The sequence below is a fragment of the Pristis pectinata genome, chromosome 5 (assembly GCF_009764475.1).
Source record: "Pristis pectinata isolate sPriPec2 chromosome 5, sPriPec2.1.pri, whole genome shotgun sequence".
Classification (NCBI taxonomy): domain Eukaryota; kingdom Metazoa; phylum Chordata; class Chondrichthyes; order Rhinopristiformes; family Pristidae; genus Pristis; species Pristis pectinata.
This window is the reverse complement of record NC_067409.1, coordinates 86118808-86137063: the sequence shown is the minus strand read 5'-3', so window position 1 is coordinate 86137063 and position 18256 is coordinate 86118808. Positions and strand designations below refer to the sequence as shown.

The 18256-nt window shown below is 40.8% G+C and overlaps 1 protein-coding gene across 1 annotated transcript in view; it reads right to left on the bottom strand.

Annotated features, from left to right (window-relative positions):
- Positions 1–12798, bottom strand: part of LOC127570984 (collagen alpha-6(VI) chain-like) — a 117880-nt gene extending 105082 nt beyond the window's left edge. Inside the window, exons 1-4 of the mRNA XM_052016955.1 lie at positions 12764–12798; positions 12214–12303; positions 8546–8646; positions 252–866 (exon numbers count right to left, since the gene is read on the bottom strand). Coding sequence (XP_051872915.1) covers positions 252–866; positions 8546–8646; positions 12214–12303; positions 12764–12798 — 841 coding nt within the window. The remainder of the gene's footprint in view (positions 1–251; positions 867–8545; positions 8647–12213; positions 12304–12763) is intronic.
- Between the last annotated feature and the right edge of the window lie 5458 nt (positions 12799–18256).

The following is an 18256-nucleotide window of genomic DNA, read 5'->3' as shown; positions in this document are numbered from 1 at the left end:
GTTGAGGTTTAGCTGAACTTTTGAGTTTTTGCACAAATATTAGTGGATTCATGCAGTTGTTCCTTGAAATAAAAAAAGGTAATTGTAATAAGAGAAATACTCCAGATGATTTATTTTATAATAAAACAGAATCTAATTCAATCTTAATTGCCCAGTTTACATTGCTCTTAACGATGAGACTCAGTAGAAGTGAATGGGCCCCAACATCATCAAGAACAATTCTTATCTGGAAGAACGAGTTGAGCCATTACCTGCTGGTTTTTCAAGCTCTTTCAGCAAAAAGTATTTCTGTGTCATCGTTTGGATTGTAGCGGCCATGTCGTTAGCAAGTGGCATAAGTTCATCAAAACGATCAGCCTTAACCACAAATGGGTATTGTCCAACAAAGGCCATTTTGGTTAGATCACTTTCAGATGCCTTTCCTATTCCGAAGGAAATAGCCATCACGCCATCAGCTTTCAATGCCTTGGCAGCGGATTCAACTTTATCCTGTGATGGCGCAGCAGCAACAATCATGGCAATCTGAGGAACACCTTTATCTTTTCGGCTCCCAGCAGATTTGACAAAGAGGTTCCTGTTTATAAATTCAATGCCACGTCCTATCCTCGCTACTGCTCCACCCTTGAAGGTGTACTTCTTCTCCAAGTAGTTTGTCACCTCTTCTTTTGTCTGAAATTTATTCAGTAGGAATTCAGTTCGTGGCTCTCCACTGTACTGAGCAAGTCCAATCCTGTATCTATTGGCTCCAATGTTTAGCTGATCAACAATCTTCAAAATAAAGTTTCGGATACGTTTAAATCCTGCTTGTCCCACATTTCGAGATCCATCCACAAGAAACACAATATCAGAATAGTATTGATCCTTAGCTGTCAATTTAAAATAAGAGAGATTCAGAATAAGTTTATGTAGAAAACTTTTACAAGTTCACAGACTATCAATATTATTAATAATTATGTTAACTGCTTAAGATACAATCAAGTTTTTAAATGAAATTGAGACACAAGAGATTCTGCAGATGCTGGAATCTGGAGCATTACACAAAAAGTGCTGGAGGAACCCAGCAGGTCAGGCACATCTATGGAGGGAAATAAGCAGTTGACATTTCGGTTCGAGACCCTTCATCAGGACTGTAAAGGAAGAAGGCAAAAGGGTCCCGATCTGAAACATAGACTGTTTATTTCCCTCTATAGATGCTGCCTGACCTGCTGAGTTCCTGCAGCATTTTGTGTGTGTTGTTTTAAATGAAGGTTCCAAAACACTCCAGCTTTTTAAAATTTTCTTGCCAAATAGATTTGACTAATAATGTTGATGATAGCCTTTGGCTTCCAAGCCTGTGCAAAGAAAGATATGTTGATGGACCGATTTCGGCACATCCTAATCACAGCTCCACAGCTGCACTCACTATTAAACCCAACAGTGCAGTGATATGGTGAAGAGGGGAGCCAGATCCACGTCTCACTCACTTTCTCCACTAGGAGTACTGGCGGAGGAATAGTGACCCCATTCATTTAACACTTTGAGAAAAGGTAAGTGCTTGAGTTTAAAATAAAGTAAAATAACTCAAAATAATCAAACTAATGTTATTAATTATTATTAGTATGCTAATGTGTTTTAATTAAATCTATCATTTTTTGTTTTTTTTTCAGTTCTTAATAACATCTTAAGAATACATAAATCTATTAGAATAGATATAAAGCATCTCTGCTTGACATTGCCTCCCTGCCCACCTCTAGGATTGGGAGGCCAATAATAATAGGAACCATACAGTTTTGTATGGGCAATGGGACAGAGTGGGGTGAGGTCCAGCTGGTAAGTTAAATTGAGTGTGATTCAGTCCATTGTGCCCAAAATTGATTAGGATGATGATTTATCACATAATTCTTTCCTCCTCTGTTCAACACAAGGCCCTCCATGGAATAATTTTGCTGTTCAATCCAGTGGACCAATATAGTTTGCGCTAAACAGAAAGAAAATTTCACTCCAGAGCTTAAAAGGATCATTGGTACAGAAAGCTCAGATGGTGTAGTTCCAGCTGCTCTTCCAAGTGTAGATGTAGTCAACATGGATAGAGCATTGGATAGCAGTTAGCTATACCATAGCTGTCCAAAATGTTAACGCTCTCCCTACTTCCCTCTTCCACAATGGATTACCTGGGAAAATCCAGTTGTTAAGATTGAGTGGATAACCTCACCCATTCTGGTGCTGCTACATCCTATCCTAATGTGCCTGATTTTGCAGATATATAGGAAATCTAGCAGTCAGGCAGGGTGGTAATACAATGTAGAACTCTCAAAGGGAATCGGGTGAGGAAGAGCAATGCAGTTGGCAAGGGGTGGTGGTGTGGTGTGTTTGCATGGGTGAAAGAGTTAAGGTTTGGATGCAAAGTTCAGAGGGAGATTAGCAACCAAGGATAAGACATTGGGTCAGCAACCAGAGATCATTGGGCTGGGAGCTTGGTAGGGGTGGTTGGGGTGAAGGCCAGTTACTGGAAGTTGTGGAAGAGTGGACTGGCCAATAGATAGATCATCAGCATGGGGTGGTATTTGCACAGTTGTGATTGGCAGATCAGCAGTTGGTAGATGGTCACTTGATGGAGGAAGGTGGTTCAGCAGATCTTTAGTTAGGGATAGAGATGAGTGACAGTCTCAGGCTGGACGAATGGAAGTAATGGTGGTTGTGGGGGGGAGGGGGAGCGAAATGGTGCAGGGGAATTCAGATAAATAGAATGCAGGGTAAATACATGATATCAAAACAGGACTGAGAGCATTGGATAAGCAAAATCTATTTGATCAGATAACATCCCGGCTGAAGTACCAAAGATTTGCACTCTGTAAGTAGCTGTGCCTGTAGCCAAGCTATTCTGGTTGCAACACTGGCATCTATTTGACATTGTGGGGAAATTGACCAGGTACGCTCTGTCACAAAACAACAGGACAAATCCAATCCAGGTAATTACACTCAATCAATCTACTCTCAATCATTAGCAAAGTGATGGAAGCTATCAACAACAGTACCACCGAACAACACTTATTTGCCAAGAGCCTACTCATCGATGCTCAGATTGGGATTTGCCAGGACCACTCTACTCCAGACCTCCAAACATGAAGCAGAGAACTCAATTCTAAAGGAAGGTGAGATTGAAAGCCCTTGACATAAAGACAGCAGTTGACAGAGAGTGGCATCAAAGTGACCTGATAAAATGGAAGTCAGTGGGCATCAAAGGGAAAACACTCCATTGGCTGGAGTCACACCTTGCAGAAAGGAAAATGGTTGTGATTATTGGAGAACAATCATCCCCAAGGCATCATTGCAGGAGTTCCTTGGGGTGGTGTCCTAAGGCTGAGCATCTTCAGCTGCTTCATCAATGACCACCCTTTCATCATAAGTTCAAAAGTGAGGATGTCGCTGATAATTACACAATGTTCGATGCCTCAACAAATGAAGCAGCTCATTCCTGCATGCAGCAAATCCCAGACAACATCCCAGCATGGGTTGATATGCAGCAAGTAATATTGGTGCCAGAAGGAGAGCAGGCGATAACCATCTCTAACAAGAGAGAAGTTAACCATCCGTCCTTGATATGAAAGGGCATTATCATTGCCAAGCTCCCCACCATCAATATCCTGTAGGGTCACCACTGCCTAGAACTTCATACACCAGCCACATAAATATTATAGCTTCAAGAACGGGCCCGAGGCTGGGTATCCTGTGGCAAGTGATTTACCTTCTAACCCCCTGGGCTTCCCACCAAGGGCATGGCGCTAGTCAGAGGTGTGATACAGCATCTTCCACCTGCTGGATGAGTGCAGTTCCAGAAACTCTCAAGAAGCCCTACACTATCCAGGACAAACCACCATTAACATTCAGCCCCTCCACCATCAATGCTCACTGGATGCAGTGCACACCATCAATAAAATGTCCTGTGGTTATTCACCCAGGCCATTCTGACAGCACCTCCCAAAACTGTGACCTCCACTATCAAGAAAGAGAAGAGCAGAAAATGCATACAAACATCACACTACCTGCATGTTCCCCACATGTTCGCACAGCAACCTGACTTGCAAATATGTCACTGGCCTTTCATTATTGCTAGTCTAAATCCTGGAACTCCCTGTCAAGAGCTTTGTGGGAGTATCTTCACCAGAAGGACCGCAGTGGTTCAAGATAGCACAGCAGCAGCTTCTTGGGGGTTCTTAGGGATGGGAAATAAATGCTGACCTTTCTGGCAATGCCTAGATCCCCAAAATAAACATAAACAAAAATCTTCAAGACTAGGGAAAGAGTTTTCTATCACACATTTGACTTGCTCCCTGTAGATAGTCAAAAAACCTTCAGTGAGGAGGTAAGTCATTTGCCACAGAATACCAGCTTCTGACTTCTTGCATACTCTGTAGTTCTGTAGCTAGTCCAGTTAAGTTTCAGCTTGATCAGAATGTTGCTGGTAGAGGATCTGGCAATGATAAAGTCTTTACATGACAAGAGGAGATGGTGTGAGTGCCTTCTGTTTGAAGTTGGTTATTGCATGATGTATGTGGAGCCTGAGTATTATTTGATAATTATATATCCATATTGGATTGTTGTTCAGAGTGTCGATGCCTGCATGCATCGGCTGCTTCATTATCTCAGGAAATATAAATTCCTCCAGATCTCAGGCTTGGCCAAAGAGCTGAATTTTAGAATCGAATGATTCTCCTTGTGAAGGTGGCATTTGATCAGGCATGGTATCTGGAGCCTAAGTAAAATTGAAGTCAATGAGAATCAATGACTCCTTTGGCTGGAATCATGCCTGAAGAAAATGAAAATGGTTCTTGAAAATCAGGAATATTTCAGTTCTGAGACATCATAGCAAGAGTTGTCCTAAGCTGCTCCATCATTGGGCCTTCTTTCCATATAAGGTTGACCAATGTGGTTGTTTGTAATTAATGGCACTGCATTTACTTCACAGCCATCCAAGGTCCCATTCATGAAAATCTGGACCATACTCACTCATAGTGAAATGGTAATGATTCACATCAAACAAATGCCAGGCATTGTCCTTCTTTAACAGAAATGAATCCAACCACTATGCACCCCATACAACTGCCCCATCCCCCGTCCTTTGTCTCCAACTCTAATATTCAACATCTCCATAGCTGAATCCCAACCATCAATGTTCTGGAGAAACCATTAAGCATGAACTTAACTGGAGCAACCACTAAATATGTAGCCACAAAAACAGGCTACAGTTTGCATATCCTATGCCAGATGTTTAATCTTATGACTCCCCAACATCTTGCCAACAATTAACAAGCACAATTGTGATGGAACACTCTTTACTTCTCTGGATGAGTGCAGTCCAAAGGCATTCTTTCAACTCAACACCAATGTTATTTTGTTTAGGACAAAACAACATATTTCATCATAATGTCATCTGCCATCTGAAATATTCATTCCTTCCACCACCGCAATGTTATGCATTTATAAAATGCACTGCAGTAGTAAGACTACTTAAACAGCACTTTCCAAACCCACAATTTCTACTAAGTAGGAAAATGAGGGTAAAAGGTTTATGCATGCACCACCTGCAAGTCATCCTTCAAGACACATACCATGCTAACTTGAAAACAGATCACTGTTACTTCATCATTGTTGGTCAGTATCATTCAATTCTTTAGCTAAAAATACAGCAGAATTCCTTCACCAAATGGAGCAATCCTAGTAACTCATCACCAACTTCTCAAAGACAAGTAGAGATGGACTTTAAAATCAGGCGATGCCCAGATGCCATGAGAGAACAAAGAAAAAAAATTCAAAAAGGTGTAGCCTTTTCCAATGGAGAAAACTGGAAAGAAAGTCTTCTGTGATCTAGTGCTCTTGTACAGATTTAGAATTGCATTGTATGATCAGCACTAGCCCCCATTTGACCACTATAGCTGATTGCCATTTGATATTGCAATCCTTTCCATACTCGTTGGTGTCGTTATAACATTGGAAGCACAGAAGCAATCATAAATATAGCTTAACTGTGCAACTGTGTCACCCGATCATAAACTACCTTTCATCAAACTAGAGCACTTAAACACAATGTGATATTTTCAGCTTTGTTGCCAGACCACTGTACAGTGGTGAACTTAAAATTTCCTAAATTTTGTTTCAAAATAAACCAAAAATAACAAGTGATTGTCACAGAGATAGATCAAAAGTACCTCCTTGATTATAAAATGCTTTGGACATACTAAGAATCTGAAGAATCAGAAAATTCACAACACTGGTGCCCCAGAAGGCTGCATCCTCAGCCCCCTACTCTACTTCCTATACACTCACAACTGCATGGCCAGATTCTGCTCTAACTCCATCTACAAGTTTGCAGATGACACCACCGTAGTAGGCTGTATCTCAAATAATGACAAGTCAGAGTACCGGAAGGAAATAGAGAGCTTAGTAACATGGTGTCATGACAACAACCTTTCCCTCAATGTCAGCAAAACAAAAGAGCTGGTCATTGACTTCAGGATGGGGGGGGCGATGCACATGCTCCTGTCTGCATCAACGGTGCTGAGGTCGAGAGGGTTGAGAGCTTCAAGTTCCTCAGCGTGAACATCACCAATAGCCTGTCCTGTCCTGGTCCAACCATGTAGATGCCACAGCTAAGAAAGCTCACCAGCGCCTCTACTTCCTCAGGAAGCTGAAGAAATGTGGCATGTCCCCATCAACTCTTACCAATTTTTATTGATGTGCCAGAGAAAGTATCTTATCTGGAAGTATTGGTATTGGTATTTGTTTATTATTGTCACTTGTACCGAGGTACAGTGAAAAGCTTGTCTTACAGACCGATTGTACAGGTCAATTCATTGCACAGTGCAGTTACATTGAGTTAGTACAGAGTGTATTGAGGTAGTACAGGTATAGTTAGTGACATAGAGTTTAGATTTAAAAGTGTAGAACGATTATAGTAAAGGTAATGAGTAGTTATCACTGCTTGGTATGGCAACTACTTTGCCCGTGACTGCAGTGAGCTGTGGACACAGCTTAGAACATCAGGAAACCAGCCTCCCCTCAATGGGCTCTGTCTACATTTCTCGCTGCCTCGGTAAAGCAGCCAGCATAATCAAAGGCCCCACCCACCCCAGACATTCTCTCTTCTACCCTCTCCCATTGGGCAGTAGATACAAACACCTGAAAGCATGCACCACCAGGCTCAAGGGCAACTTCCATCCCACTGTTATAAGACTTATTGAATGGTTCCCTAGTATGATAAGATGGACTCTTGATCTCACAAAATACCTCATCATGATCTTGCACCTTTTTGTCTACCTGCACGGCACTTTCTCTACAGCTGTTACACTTTATTCTGAATTCCGTTATTGTTTTCCCTTGTACTACCACAATGCACTGTATAATGAATTGATCTGTACGAACGGTATGCAAGGCACGTTTTTCCACTGTACCTCGGTACATGTGACAATAATAAACCAAGACCAATTAAGCTGGAAAGCAAGGGACAGACTGAGAATATTATTTCCAATTAAAAGCCCAAAGTGAGAAGGAAAATGGATACAAATATAACAATTGCATCACAATGACATGGAACTTATTGAAGTTATTCTTTTGTTCTCTTATTTTTGAAGATGCAAACCCTTCACGCCATCTGTACCTTCCCAAATGGTACATCACATTTAATGCTTGCATTGGGGTTGGGAATACTTCTTAATACTTTCTTCATTTATAGAATGAATTTAGTTAGTTTAAACTAAAGGATATATTTCAGTATTCTATCCTGGGTCAAGTCCAGATTTCTGCCTCCATGATTTATTGCCACTCACAAGACAAATATATTTTTTTAAATAAAAATTCATTAAGATTTTGAAGTAAGAACTTTGCTCCAACTGCAGAAAATAAGGTAATATGTCATATTTTACTTATAAGACCATTTAAGGTCAAAAGTTATATTTGCCCTAGTGTTTAATTCCTAACAAGAGAGGATGCATTGATCAATGTCTTAAAAATAATAGATAAGCTCAACAGGAAAGAACTAGAATCTTGTCAAAAACAGACATGAGAAATGTTCAAGCTATCCAGTGTTTATAAGTAGACTAAAGTAAAAATGAACACAAAGTGTTGGATACTTATTTGAAACAGGCATAAGGGAGAGATGTAGCTGGGGTAACTAAATAAATTGTCCCAACGTTCATGACAAAGAAAGTGCTTTAAATAATCTTTAGGGAAGCATTAGTTCCACATGTGTGCATTCCCTACTTAGTCTTTGCCTCTTGACAGTTAACTGCATCCACACAATTCATGAAGTTTGAATGAGTCCCAACATCCGAACCTAACTCTAGCTCCAGATACATGGATGTTACTCAAAATTTGCATTCTCTAGAGAGGTTTTTGTAAGAACAGTAACATGCGGTTACCTGTGTCACATGTCTAATTCATTAAGTAAGGCTACATTTTTTTCTGAACTGTAAAGCACACTGACAGTAACAAAAACATCTTCCAGGCCCATTTATGCATTTTAATTCATTAAAAATATGATTTTAAAATCCATAAACAATTAGGTACATACCATTCTGCTGACAGTTGGTAACATGCACCTTTGCAGTCAGAAGGAATACTACAACAGTTACTTTTAAAAGCCCCATGTTGAAAGAATTCCAAGGCATTTTCCTGTAAAAGACATGTTTTACAAATCAGTTACCACTGAGCTCTATCATAGTCATAAGGCTGGAAGATCACATATATGATGCATGTTTATACAATGCATTTAACATAATCATCCCAAAATGTCTCTTATTTATACAATGCATTTAACATACCTGTAATCATCTCAAGATGTCTCATAGAAGACAAGAATCAATACTAAAATTAAAAGAAGAGATTTTGGAAGAATGATAAAAACTTGGTCAAAGGGGTGCCTTTTTAAAGAAAGAAAGGCAAAGGGGCAGAGAGACTGAAGATGGGCATTGCAGAGAGCAGGGAACATATTAATACAGATATAATCACCACAGAAGATAATAAAGATTATTTGAGTTCTTGCAGTGCTGCAATGGAACAGAAACATGATTTGAAAGGCACAAATATCAAATTGTGTGAATAACAGGCATAGATTCAGGAGACAATAACAAGTTGGAATCTGGAGAAGAAAGGTAGGTTGGAGATGCAGTGGTGAATTGAAAGGATATGCTCCTTTTTTCAGAGGGAAATGATGGCAGATTTGAAAGAAAGGTACACCTCATTCAATTCATTATAATAATAGCTGACAGGGATAGTTCTGTGGTTAGCAATTTAGTAGGAAAAGGGTCTAGAGAGCAAAAGGTGGGACTCATATAGGTAGTTTTGAAATGTCAAAGGTGGGATGATGGAAGGTAAGAAATAAGTAAGCACATTCTTGTAGTAAAGTGAATCTTGGTTTGGTGGGGGGGGGGAAGAGGAGGGTGCAACACAGAGAATGTATTGTCTCAATGCTTGTGACAAATAAATGCATGTATTGCTTGGACAATGGCCAGATCGGACAGAAAAACTTAAGGAAACAGTTACCAGAAGTAAAGCAACTGACCATGTGCATTCCAGGATGAAACAGGAGCAATGAACAGTTAGGCAGAAGTCAAGGATGGTTGATGTACTCAAGCCTGAATTGAGGATAAACAGCTAAACCAATTGTATGTGAAGTACGTTCCGGTTGTTACACTTTGGACAATGAAATAAGGAAGGGAAGAAGACAGGACAATCAGTAAAGATGAGAGCAAGGGGTTTGCTGGTGACGGGTAGATATGAGGGGTGAGATTAAAGAGATCCATAACTGCAAAGTACTAGCTAAACCTCAAAATGTACCATCTGTTTAAATTAGTTTTTAAATTATTTTAGTCAGATATAACATCTTGTTTCCAAAAGAAAGAAGTAGCAGGAAAAAAAACAAAAAATGCTGGAAAAATTCAGCAGAGGTGAAACTTCAGGAAGAAAGATGATATTTCATAAGCATTTGTGTGGAAAATTTCATAATTGGAGCAAATGGCACAGACATTTTATCAAAGTTGATAAAGGAAACAGTAACAACTGAGGGTGAATAAGGCAAAAGCCAGAGAGCAATCTGTCCTCTACCACTGTGATAGATGACAGAGTGATTTGTCCCTACTGCAGTGGACAGAGCACTTAACTACAGCACATCTATTTTCCACACTTCTGTTCTCACCCCTTCCTTCCTGGGAAAAGCAAGGATAGAGGTTCCTGATCCTCACCTTACACCCCACCAACCTTTGCAATTTCGACCTACTCCAACAAGATTCCACCGCCATACACATCTTCCCCTCCCCTCCTCTTTCAGAAATTCAAAGGAATCATTCCAGTCTGTTCTTCTGTGCCCAACAAGCGACTTCTTTTGAAACTTTCCTGTGCACCCCTGGATATTCAACACCTTTCCATTCGCCGCTTCCCTTCCCATCATTCAGGAGTTTCAAAGGTCTTTCCAGATGAAGCAGCAATTCATTTGCACTCCTTCCAATCTAGTAGATTGCATTCAGTGTTCACACAGTGGTCTCCTCTACAATGGAGACAACAAATACAGATTGGGTGAGCACTTTGTAGAGCACCTGTGCTCAGTCCACGGGGATGACCCTGGGCTTCCTCTCACCTGCTACTTTAATCCTCCATCCCACTCCCACTCTTCCTTATCAGTCAGTGGCCTCCTGCACTGTTACAATGAAGCCCAATGTAAGCTTGGGGAAAAGCATCTCTTCTTCTATCTAGGAATGTTGCAGTCTTCTGGGGTCAATATTGAATTTTACAACTTCAGGTAACTTGTCTGTTTATAATGGAACTATTTCTGCTTAAATCATCCACCTGTGATGTTGGCTCAGTTTTCCTCTCTTCATTAGCACAGCCTGACCTGCACCTTACAACATTTTACTCTCTTTGTTTATATTATCACCCTCTAACTGTTCCTATTAACCCACTGACCAGAGGAACTCTACAATATATCCCCATGGCAACCCTGATCTCACCCTGCCACACATGTTCCCTAGTCCTTTCCATCCTACCCCCCCCTCCCCGCCCCCCACCTTCACGCAACCTAAAGCAAACTTGTATTTCTCGCCTTCTCAGTTGTAACAAAGGCTCTTGGTCCTGAGACCTTAACTCCTTTCTCTTTCCAGAAATGCTGCCTGATCTGTGCATTTCTAGTATTTTGTTTTTTTTAAGTTCTTCAGCATCTGCAGCTTCACTTTTGATTTCCATCTACTGTAACAGGCCACAGACACAGGCATCTCCCTCAGTCATAAGGTTCTGGGTTCAATCTTCATACCAAGGCTCAAGCAAGTAATCTGGTCTGGAGCACCAAAGGAAGAATTTTTTACATGTTTTTGCGTGCTTTATCATCTCCGACGCTGCTGATGGAGGTTGAAATATTGCCAAAATGTAACTCAGAAGTTAATTCAAATGGAATTGACTGTCCCAAATGGTTGCTGGAAGGAGGGCGGGCCAACTTTCCTCCACCGATGACACGGGAAACAATTGATGGACTAGTTATCTTCTGATAATCTGTTGGATATCACTGGGGCGCATAACTGGGACCAGGGGCAGCGGGGCTCCGAGATACCCTCGGGATAGAACCGCCGTGGACCACGCAACATTACTGCAAAAACTAATTCACCAGTATAAAATTGGTTGAGATGCTTTGATGTGAATGGAGCTACATTATATTTTAATTATGTTATCGTTATTCTCTGAAAATACAAGCGCGCCCTCATTCCATGTGCGAACTTTCATTTTCAAATTTCAATGGAATTTCATGAATCTATTTCAAGTCATATTCGGTGAAAAATGCGACATTTTATCCCCCTCCTTCTGTATTCTAATCTGCGTACTTTTTAATATTCTGAACGATGTAATAAAATGATTCTTGTTGCAAAAACAACCTGTTTGATCGGGGTTCTCATCTTAATTTAGTAAACATGCATTCAGGTTATCTCTTGTTTAATAAATCAGTAACAAACTATTTGTATCAGTCTCAGTGAAGCCAGTCGGAGTCTGGCTGGATAATAAGAGCAGATTAAAATCATGTTCTCGCTGTTTTACGAGGTACTTACTGATTTAGTTTCTGTCCGCTGGACTGTATTAACATTCCATTTTACACCAAACTTTAAACGCGTGCTCCACACCTTCTCACTCTTGGAAGGGAACCGTTCTTTTCGCCGCCCTCGATAGACAGCTCACTAATATTCCCAACTAACAAGAACTAACCTTCCGTTGATGTCGAAGGGAGAAAAATTCACACAGACTGGGGACCACGATGGAGTGCATTTATACTGCAACTTGTATCCTTTGTTGGCACTTGGAAGAAAAGGAACCGGTGCAACTCAATAACCACTTTCGTGGGTAATAAAAGAAAGTAATTCCGTATCCTTGACCTACACTGGCAAGTGATACTCTGGAACGTGAACCGCTGTAACGTTTGAAAAAAGCAAGGTGCAGAGAGATCATTCATTTCAAACAAATGCCTATGTTTGGACATAAAATCGAATTACGTACAGCGCAAGATCGCGTATTTCCCTCTGAGTGAAGTTCTACACCATAGTGAAAAGGATCTTCAACTTTTAGATCGTTTGGCTGATTTTACGTTTATACAATTTAAGTCAAGGATAGTATAAAGCTGAGAGCGCAGCATTAATTAAACCAGTTCCTAAAGTAAATGAAATCGCAGGATTGCACTGTACAACATCAGTTCAATCATCGCATACTTTATTCTGCAGAAAGCCCATGCACAGGCATTTTAAATGTAATGGTTACTCACTACCACACCATGGGATGTCGAGCCGTCAGCTGCATGCAGCAGGTTCTTAAAACCTTGAAGCAATTGCACTGTTTCACATTAATAAAGTGCTCGCAAGCTCCTCCCCTCACCCGAATCCCTCTCAGTATTTCCCAATGTAAGGAGTTGGCAATAATAATTACAAAATTAACAAATTCTGACCGTCCTTGCCTGAATCTCGGAGGCTCAGTTCACGCATTCTTTGAGTGATTCAATAAAGTAACGGGTTCCAGCTCGGGATTCTCTCCTTTGGGCTGTCAGAACGGAGAGTCGGGAGGGAGGAAGTATTGAGAGAGCAGGTATTTGCCTGACCCATGTTGCCACTTGAGAAAACTTAACACAAGTAGTTCAAATCTGTGGAGATTCAGAGCAATTCAGAGACAAGGGGGAAGGAAAAGTAATTGCTGTGAAACATTGTGCCTCAAAAGTAATTGGGAGGTAATGGGATGTATATGCATTTGTTCTTGTTATTCTACGGACTGGTAGACGGGATGGCTTGATGATGCTGCCAACAATATCTTAACAACTTGGTGCTGTGCATTTTTGTAGAACTGATAGAGGGGTGGATATTTCTGTCAGTGGATGGGTGCTGATCAAGCAGGCTGATTTATTCTGACTTGTATTAGGCTCTGCAAGTATATTGTAACTTCCCCCGTCCTGCCAAGGGTATTCCTTGGCACTTCAGATGTGCCTTGTAAGAGAATGTAATTGCAGACATGTAAAATGTTCTATTTTTGGAGGTCAAATTGTGTCCAAAGCTGCTGACAGTAGCAAACTGGCTCTGGCACTCCCAGTTGATTATGAAATTACCTTTTGCTAATCCTGCGACGGTAAAATGTCATTAAGTGCTGTACAATCCTTAAGCTTAACGTATTCTATTCACATTTTGAACAGAAGGGGATTGGTATGTCACCACCCACTCCGACAGCCTCCAAAGCACCAGACCCCATGGTCACCGTTGAGGATGTAAGATTGGTCTTTTGGAGAGTGAACCCACGGAAAGCATCTGGCCTGGATGGTGTCCCTGGCCGTGTCCTCAGATCCTGTACAGATCAGCTGGTGGGGGTATTTGCAGATATTTTTAACCTCTCCCTGCTTCAATCTAAGGTTCCCACCTACTTTAAGACTACTACTACCATCCCAGTACCTAAGAAAAACAGGGTAATGTGCCTTAATGACTACCGCCCAGTGGCTCTGACATGCACCATCATGAAGTACTTCGAGAGGCTGGATATGACACTCATTAACTCCAGCCTCCCAGACAACCTCGACCCACTGCAATTTCCCTACCATCAGAATGCCATCTCCCTGGCTCTAAACTCATCTCTGGAGCATCTGGACAGTAAAGACACCTACGTTAGACTATTGTTTATTGACTACACCTCCACCTTCAATACTATAATTCCAAGCAAACGCATCACCAAGCTCCAAGACCTGGGACTCAACACCTCCATCTGCAACTGGATCCTTGACTTCCTGAACAACAGACTGCAATCAGTAAGGAGAGACAGCAACACGTCCGGCACAATTATTCTCAACATTGGTGTCCCACAAGGCTGTGTCCTCAGCCCCCTACTCTACTCCCTATATACTCATGACTGTGTGGCCAGCTTCTGCTCTAATTCCACCTACAAGTTTGCAACTGATACCACCATAGTGGACTGTATCTCAAGAGTACAGGAAGGAGATAGAGAGCTTAGTGATGTGGTGTCATGACAACAACCTTTCCCTCAGTGTCAGCAAAACAAAAGAGCTGGTCATGGACTTCAGGAAGGGAAGCGGTGCACATCAAACAGTGCTGAGTCAAGAGGGTTGAGAGCTTTAAGTTCCTTGGAGTGAACATCACCAATAGCCTGTCCTGGTCTAACCATGTAGATATCACAGCCAAGAAATCTCACCAGCATCTCTACTTTCTCAAGAGGCTAAAGAAATTTGGCATGTCCCCTTTGACACTCACCAACTTTTATCAATGCACCATAGAAAGCATCCTATCTGGATGCATCATGGCTTGGTATGGCAACTGCTCTGCCCGTGACTGCAGGAAACTGCAGAGAGTTGTGGACACAGCTCAGCACATCAAAGAAACCAGCCTTCCCTCCATGGACCCTATCTACACTTCTCACTGCCTCGGTAAAGCAGCCAGCATAGCCAAAGACCCAACCCACCCCAGACATTCTCTCTTCTCTCCTCTCCCATCAGCCAGAAGATACAAAAGCCTGAAAGCACGTGTCACGAGGCTCAAGGTCAGCTTCTATCCCACTGTTATAACACTATTGAATGGTTTCCTAGTATGTTAAAATGTACTCTTGACCTCACAATTTACCTCGTTATGACCTTGTACCTTACTGTCTACCTGCACTGCACTTTCTCTATAGCTGTGATACTTTATTCTGCATTCTGTATTGTTTTCCCTTGTACTACCTCAATGCACTGTGTCATGAATTGATCTCTATGAATGGTATGCAAAGCAAGTTTTTCACCGTACCTCAGTACCAGTGACAATAATAAACCAATTCCAATTCCAACCCAATAAGTTAAAACAAAGTGTTTCATCTGATATAATGCCATCACGCTAAAACCATTCTGTGCTCCACCCATGAAGCACTGGAAAAATCTCGCTCAGCTTTATTGGCTTTCTAACTGTCAAAGATAATGATTGTTTCCGAATGTCCCTGAAAAATGAAACATGGAAAATAAACTAAACAAATTAATCAAAAAAGTTTTAATAATTCTTGGAACATCGAAAAAAAACAGTACAAGTGCTGGAAATCTAAACAAAATCACAAAATGCTAGAAACCCTCAGCAGATTGAGCAGCATATATGGAAAAAAAAATAGTTAATGTTTCAGGTGAGAGAATCTTTGTTCGGGAAATAGAGATTAAAAAGAAATATTTGAAGTTGCAGAGAAAGTGGAGGGAGAAATGGATAGGACAAAGAGAATATCTGTGATAGGGTGAGGTCTGGATTGCCTGGGTGAGACCAGGTCGAATGGATTAATGGCGCAGTTAGAGAGCGATTATGCTTCTTTTTGTTAGGAATGAATAGATCTAGAGTGCATAAGAGGCTGAAGGAAGGCATCCGTGTGGATGGGGAATTCTGAAGATGGGGAAAGGGTCTACAGTCTGGAGTGAAGAAATGAGCACAGAGGCAGAGGCAGCAGAAGAAGAGTTCAACAACATATCAGGCTCAAAATTTGTTAAGAGTTAGCAATGAATAGATAAAATTGTGACAGTTTGAAAGCATTTAAGAATTCTTTCAAGCAATCAAAAACATAGAACGTTCAATTAATTTTTAAAAAATGTAAATTACTGGCACAATTCTTTTTTGCCCAAACGAATGAATCATTATTTCTGCTCGAGGCCTAAGCTGGTGCCAATTCAGTGGCCAGATTCTCCAGTGCAAAACTGCATGCTTTACCACTGGACACCAAGAAGAATATTACACCATATCACTGCTAAAAATCCCCAGCAGAGCTCAGCCAGCAAGTTCAGGACTGCTACATTTGTGTGGGGGTCACTTCGTAGGGGTAAATCCTGGCACAGGATTGCTGGCACTTCCCACATGTTGAGCCCCATAATATGCATGCAGACTTGCCCACACACTCTCAGTTATTGGGTTGGGGCCATGATCTTTGGGGCCTCCCATTTTGCATGTCTCTTGAGAACTGGAATGTGAGCCCTCACCACAGAATTCCTAACTGTTGAGGTTCCTTGCATTTACTGTATCTTTCTGGTCTAATTGAGTTTTTCATTGAATCAAAAGATAAATATTTTTTTTTTAAAAATGCATGGTGTGAAAGACTCAAGAACCCTGCAATAGATCAGAGAGAATTAAAGTACTTGAGGACATCAAAACCAGTTATACAAATACCAAAAAGAGGCTGTGAAAAATATTACAAATTGAATTCAAAACAAATCCAAGAAAACCAGATCAGAATTCTGAGTTAAAATATAGAATTCAAAAATGGATTAAGATGCAAGCCAAACAAATGCAAAGTCCATAAGAAAGAAGAAAAATTAAACAGAATCCATGGTAATTGTTTTAACTTTATCTCTGATTGTCTTTCTCTTGTGAGGTTTCCAAATCTTTACAGAAAATGCCACAATTAAGATTTGGGAAACAAAATTAAAAAGAGAAGCTGGTCTAATTGCTTATGCAGTGTTGTTTCCATTTGAACTATCAAATTTAACCTTAATTAGATGAGAAAGTTTGAATTTCTTGCTCTTGTAGTGTGATTGCACATATATGGTAACTGAGGTTTGAAAATCCAGCAAGAAAATTGGATCAATGATTTTTGAATATTCGAAAAAGGATACAAGCTTGAGCAGGTCAAAGGATTCTCTCCAAGATGCTCCAAGTACTGCCTCACAATTATGGCAGCATGTTGAGTGTGCTTGTAATCAGGATAGGACAGATAGTAGCTATTGCATTAATTGCCACCAAGAGAGGCTGATGATATTGTTAATGTGGTAAATGAGACGTGTGAAGAACAAAAAGCAATCGCACAGACAACTGCTTCTAAATAGAATTCCAGGCAGAATTATAGAAATCTCAACTCAATAACCTCTCTATTGTCTTAAATTCCATGTTCCTCACAGTTATTCACTGTAGAAATCTTGATCCCCAGTGTAAAAGCCACTCAAAGCCAACAGTGAGCAGTCTAATGTCAACCATTCCAATGTTACTATGATGATTTACAGAAAGAGTACTTTTTATCACTATGCACACTCTTTGTAGCCCTGTCTTGTCTTAAGAACTCTTCTAAATATTGGAAACAAGACACAACAGAAGCTGGAACCTGGAGCAACAAACAATCTGCTGGAAGAACCTAGTGGGTCGAGCAGCATCTGTGGGAGGAAAGGAATTGTCAACATTTTGGGTCGAAATCCAAAACATCAACAGTCCCTTTCCTCCTTCAAATGCTGCTCGACCCACTGAGTTCTACCAGCAGATTGCCTGTTGCTTCTATTCTAAATGTTACCTTTATAAGGGTCAAGATTTGGCAACTAAATGATTGCAAAATACCTCATGGGATAGAGAAGGCTCTTCTCTCAGCATTCCCAAGTCTTTGGATGGACAAGGAACTTTGACATTGCAGTGTTAAAGGCTTCCTAATACAATATATTGCAATGCATTTGACTTGGAGGCATACACACAGTATACAAAGTTCTGTTGTGTCTTCATATAGAACTGATTACCTTGTTGGGATCATTCATGAAGCCAGATTTGGCTTTCAGATGTTTCCACAGCCACCTAGTTTCAGAATGTGCCTTAATGAGCTCAAACTCTCTCTAATGATGGTGCAGAGCAGGCCTGTGAATGCTATTGCTATCTCACCCATCTGTCATCTTTGTTTTGGTGCAGGCCACAAAGAAACAACATATATGTTAAATGTTCTCCTTGTATCCCCCGACTCGTAAAAGTATTCACAAGATCATTATCCATATCTCTGTAGTCAGGAACTGAAATACCTT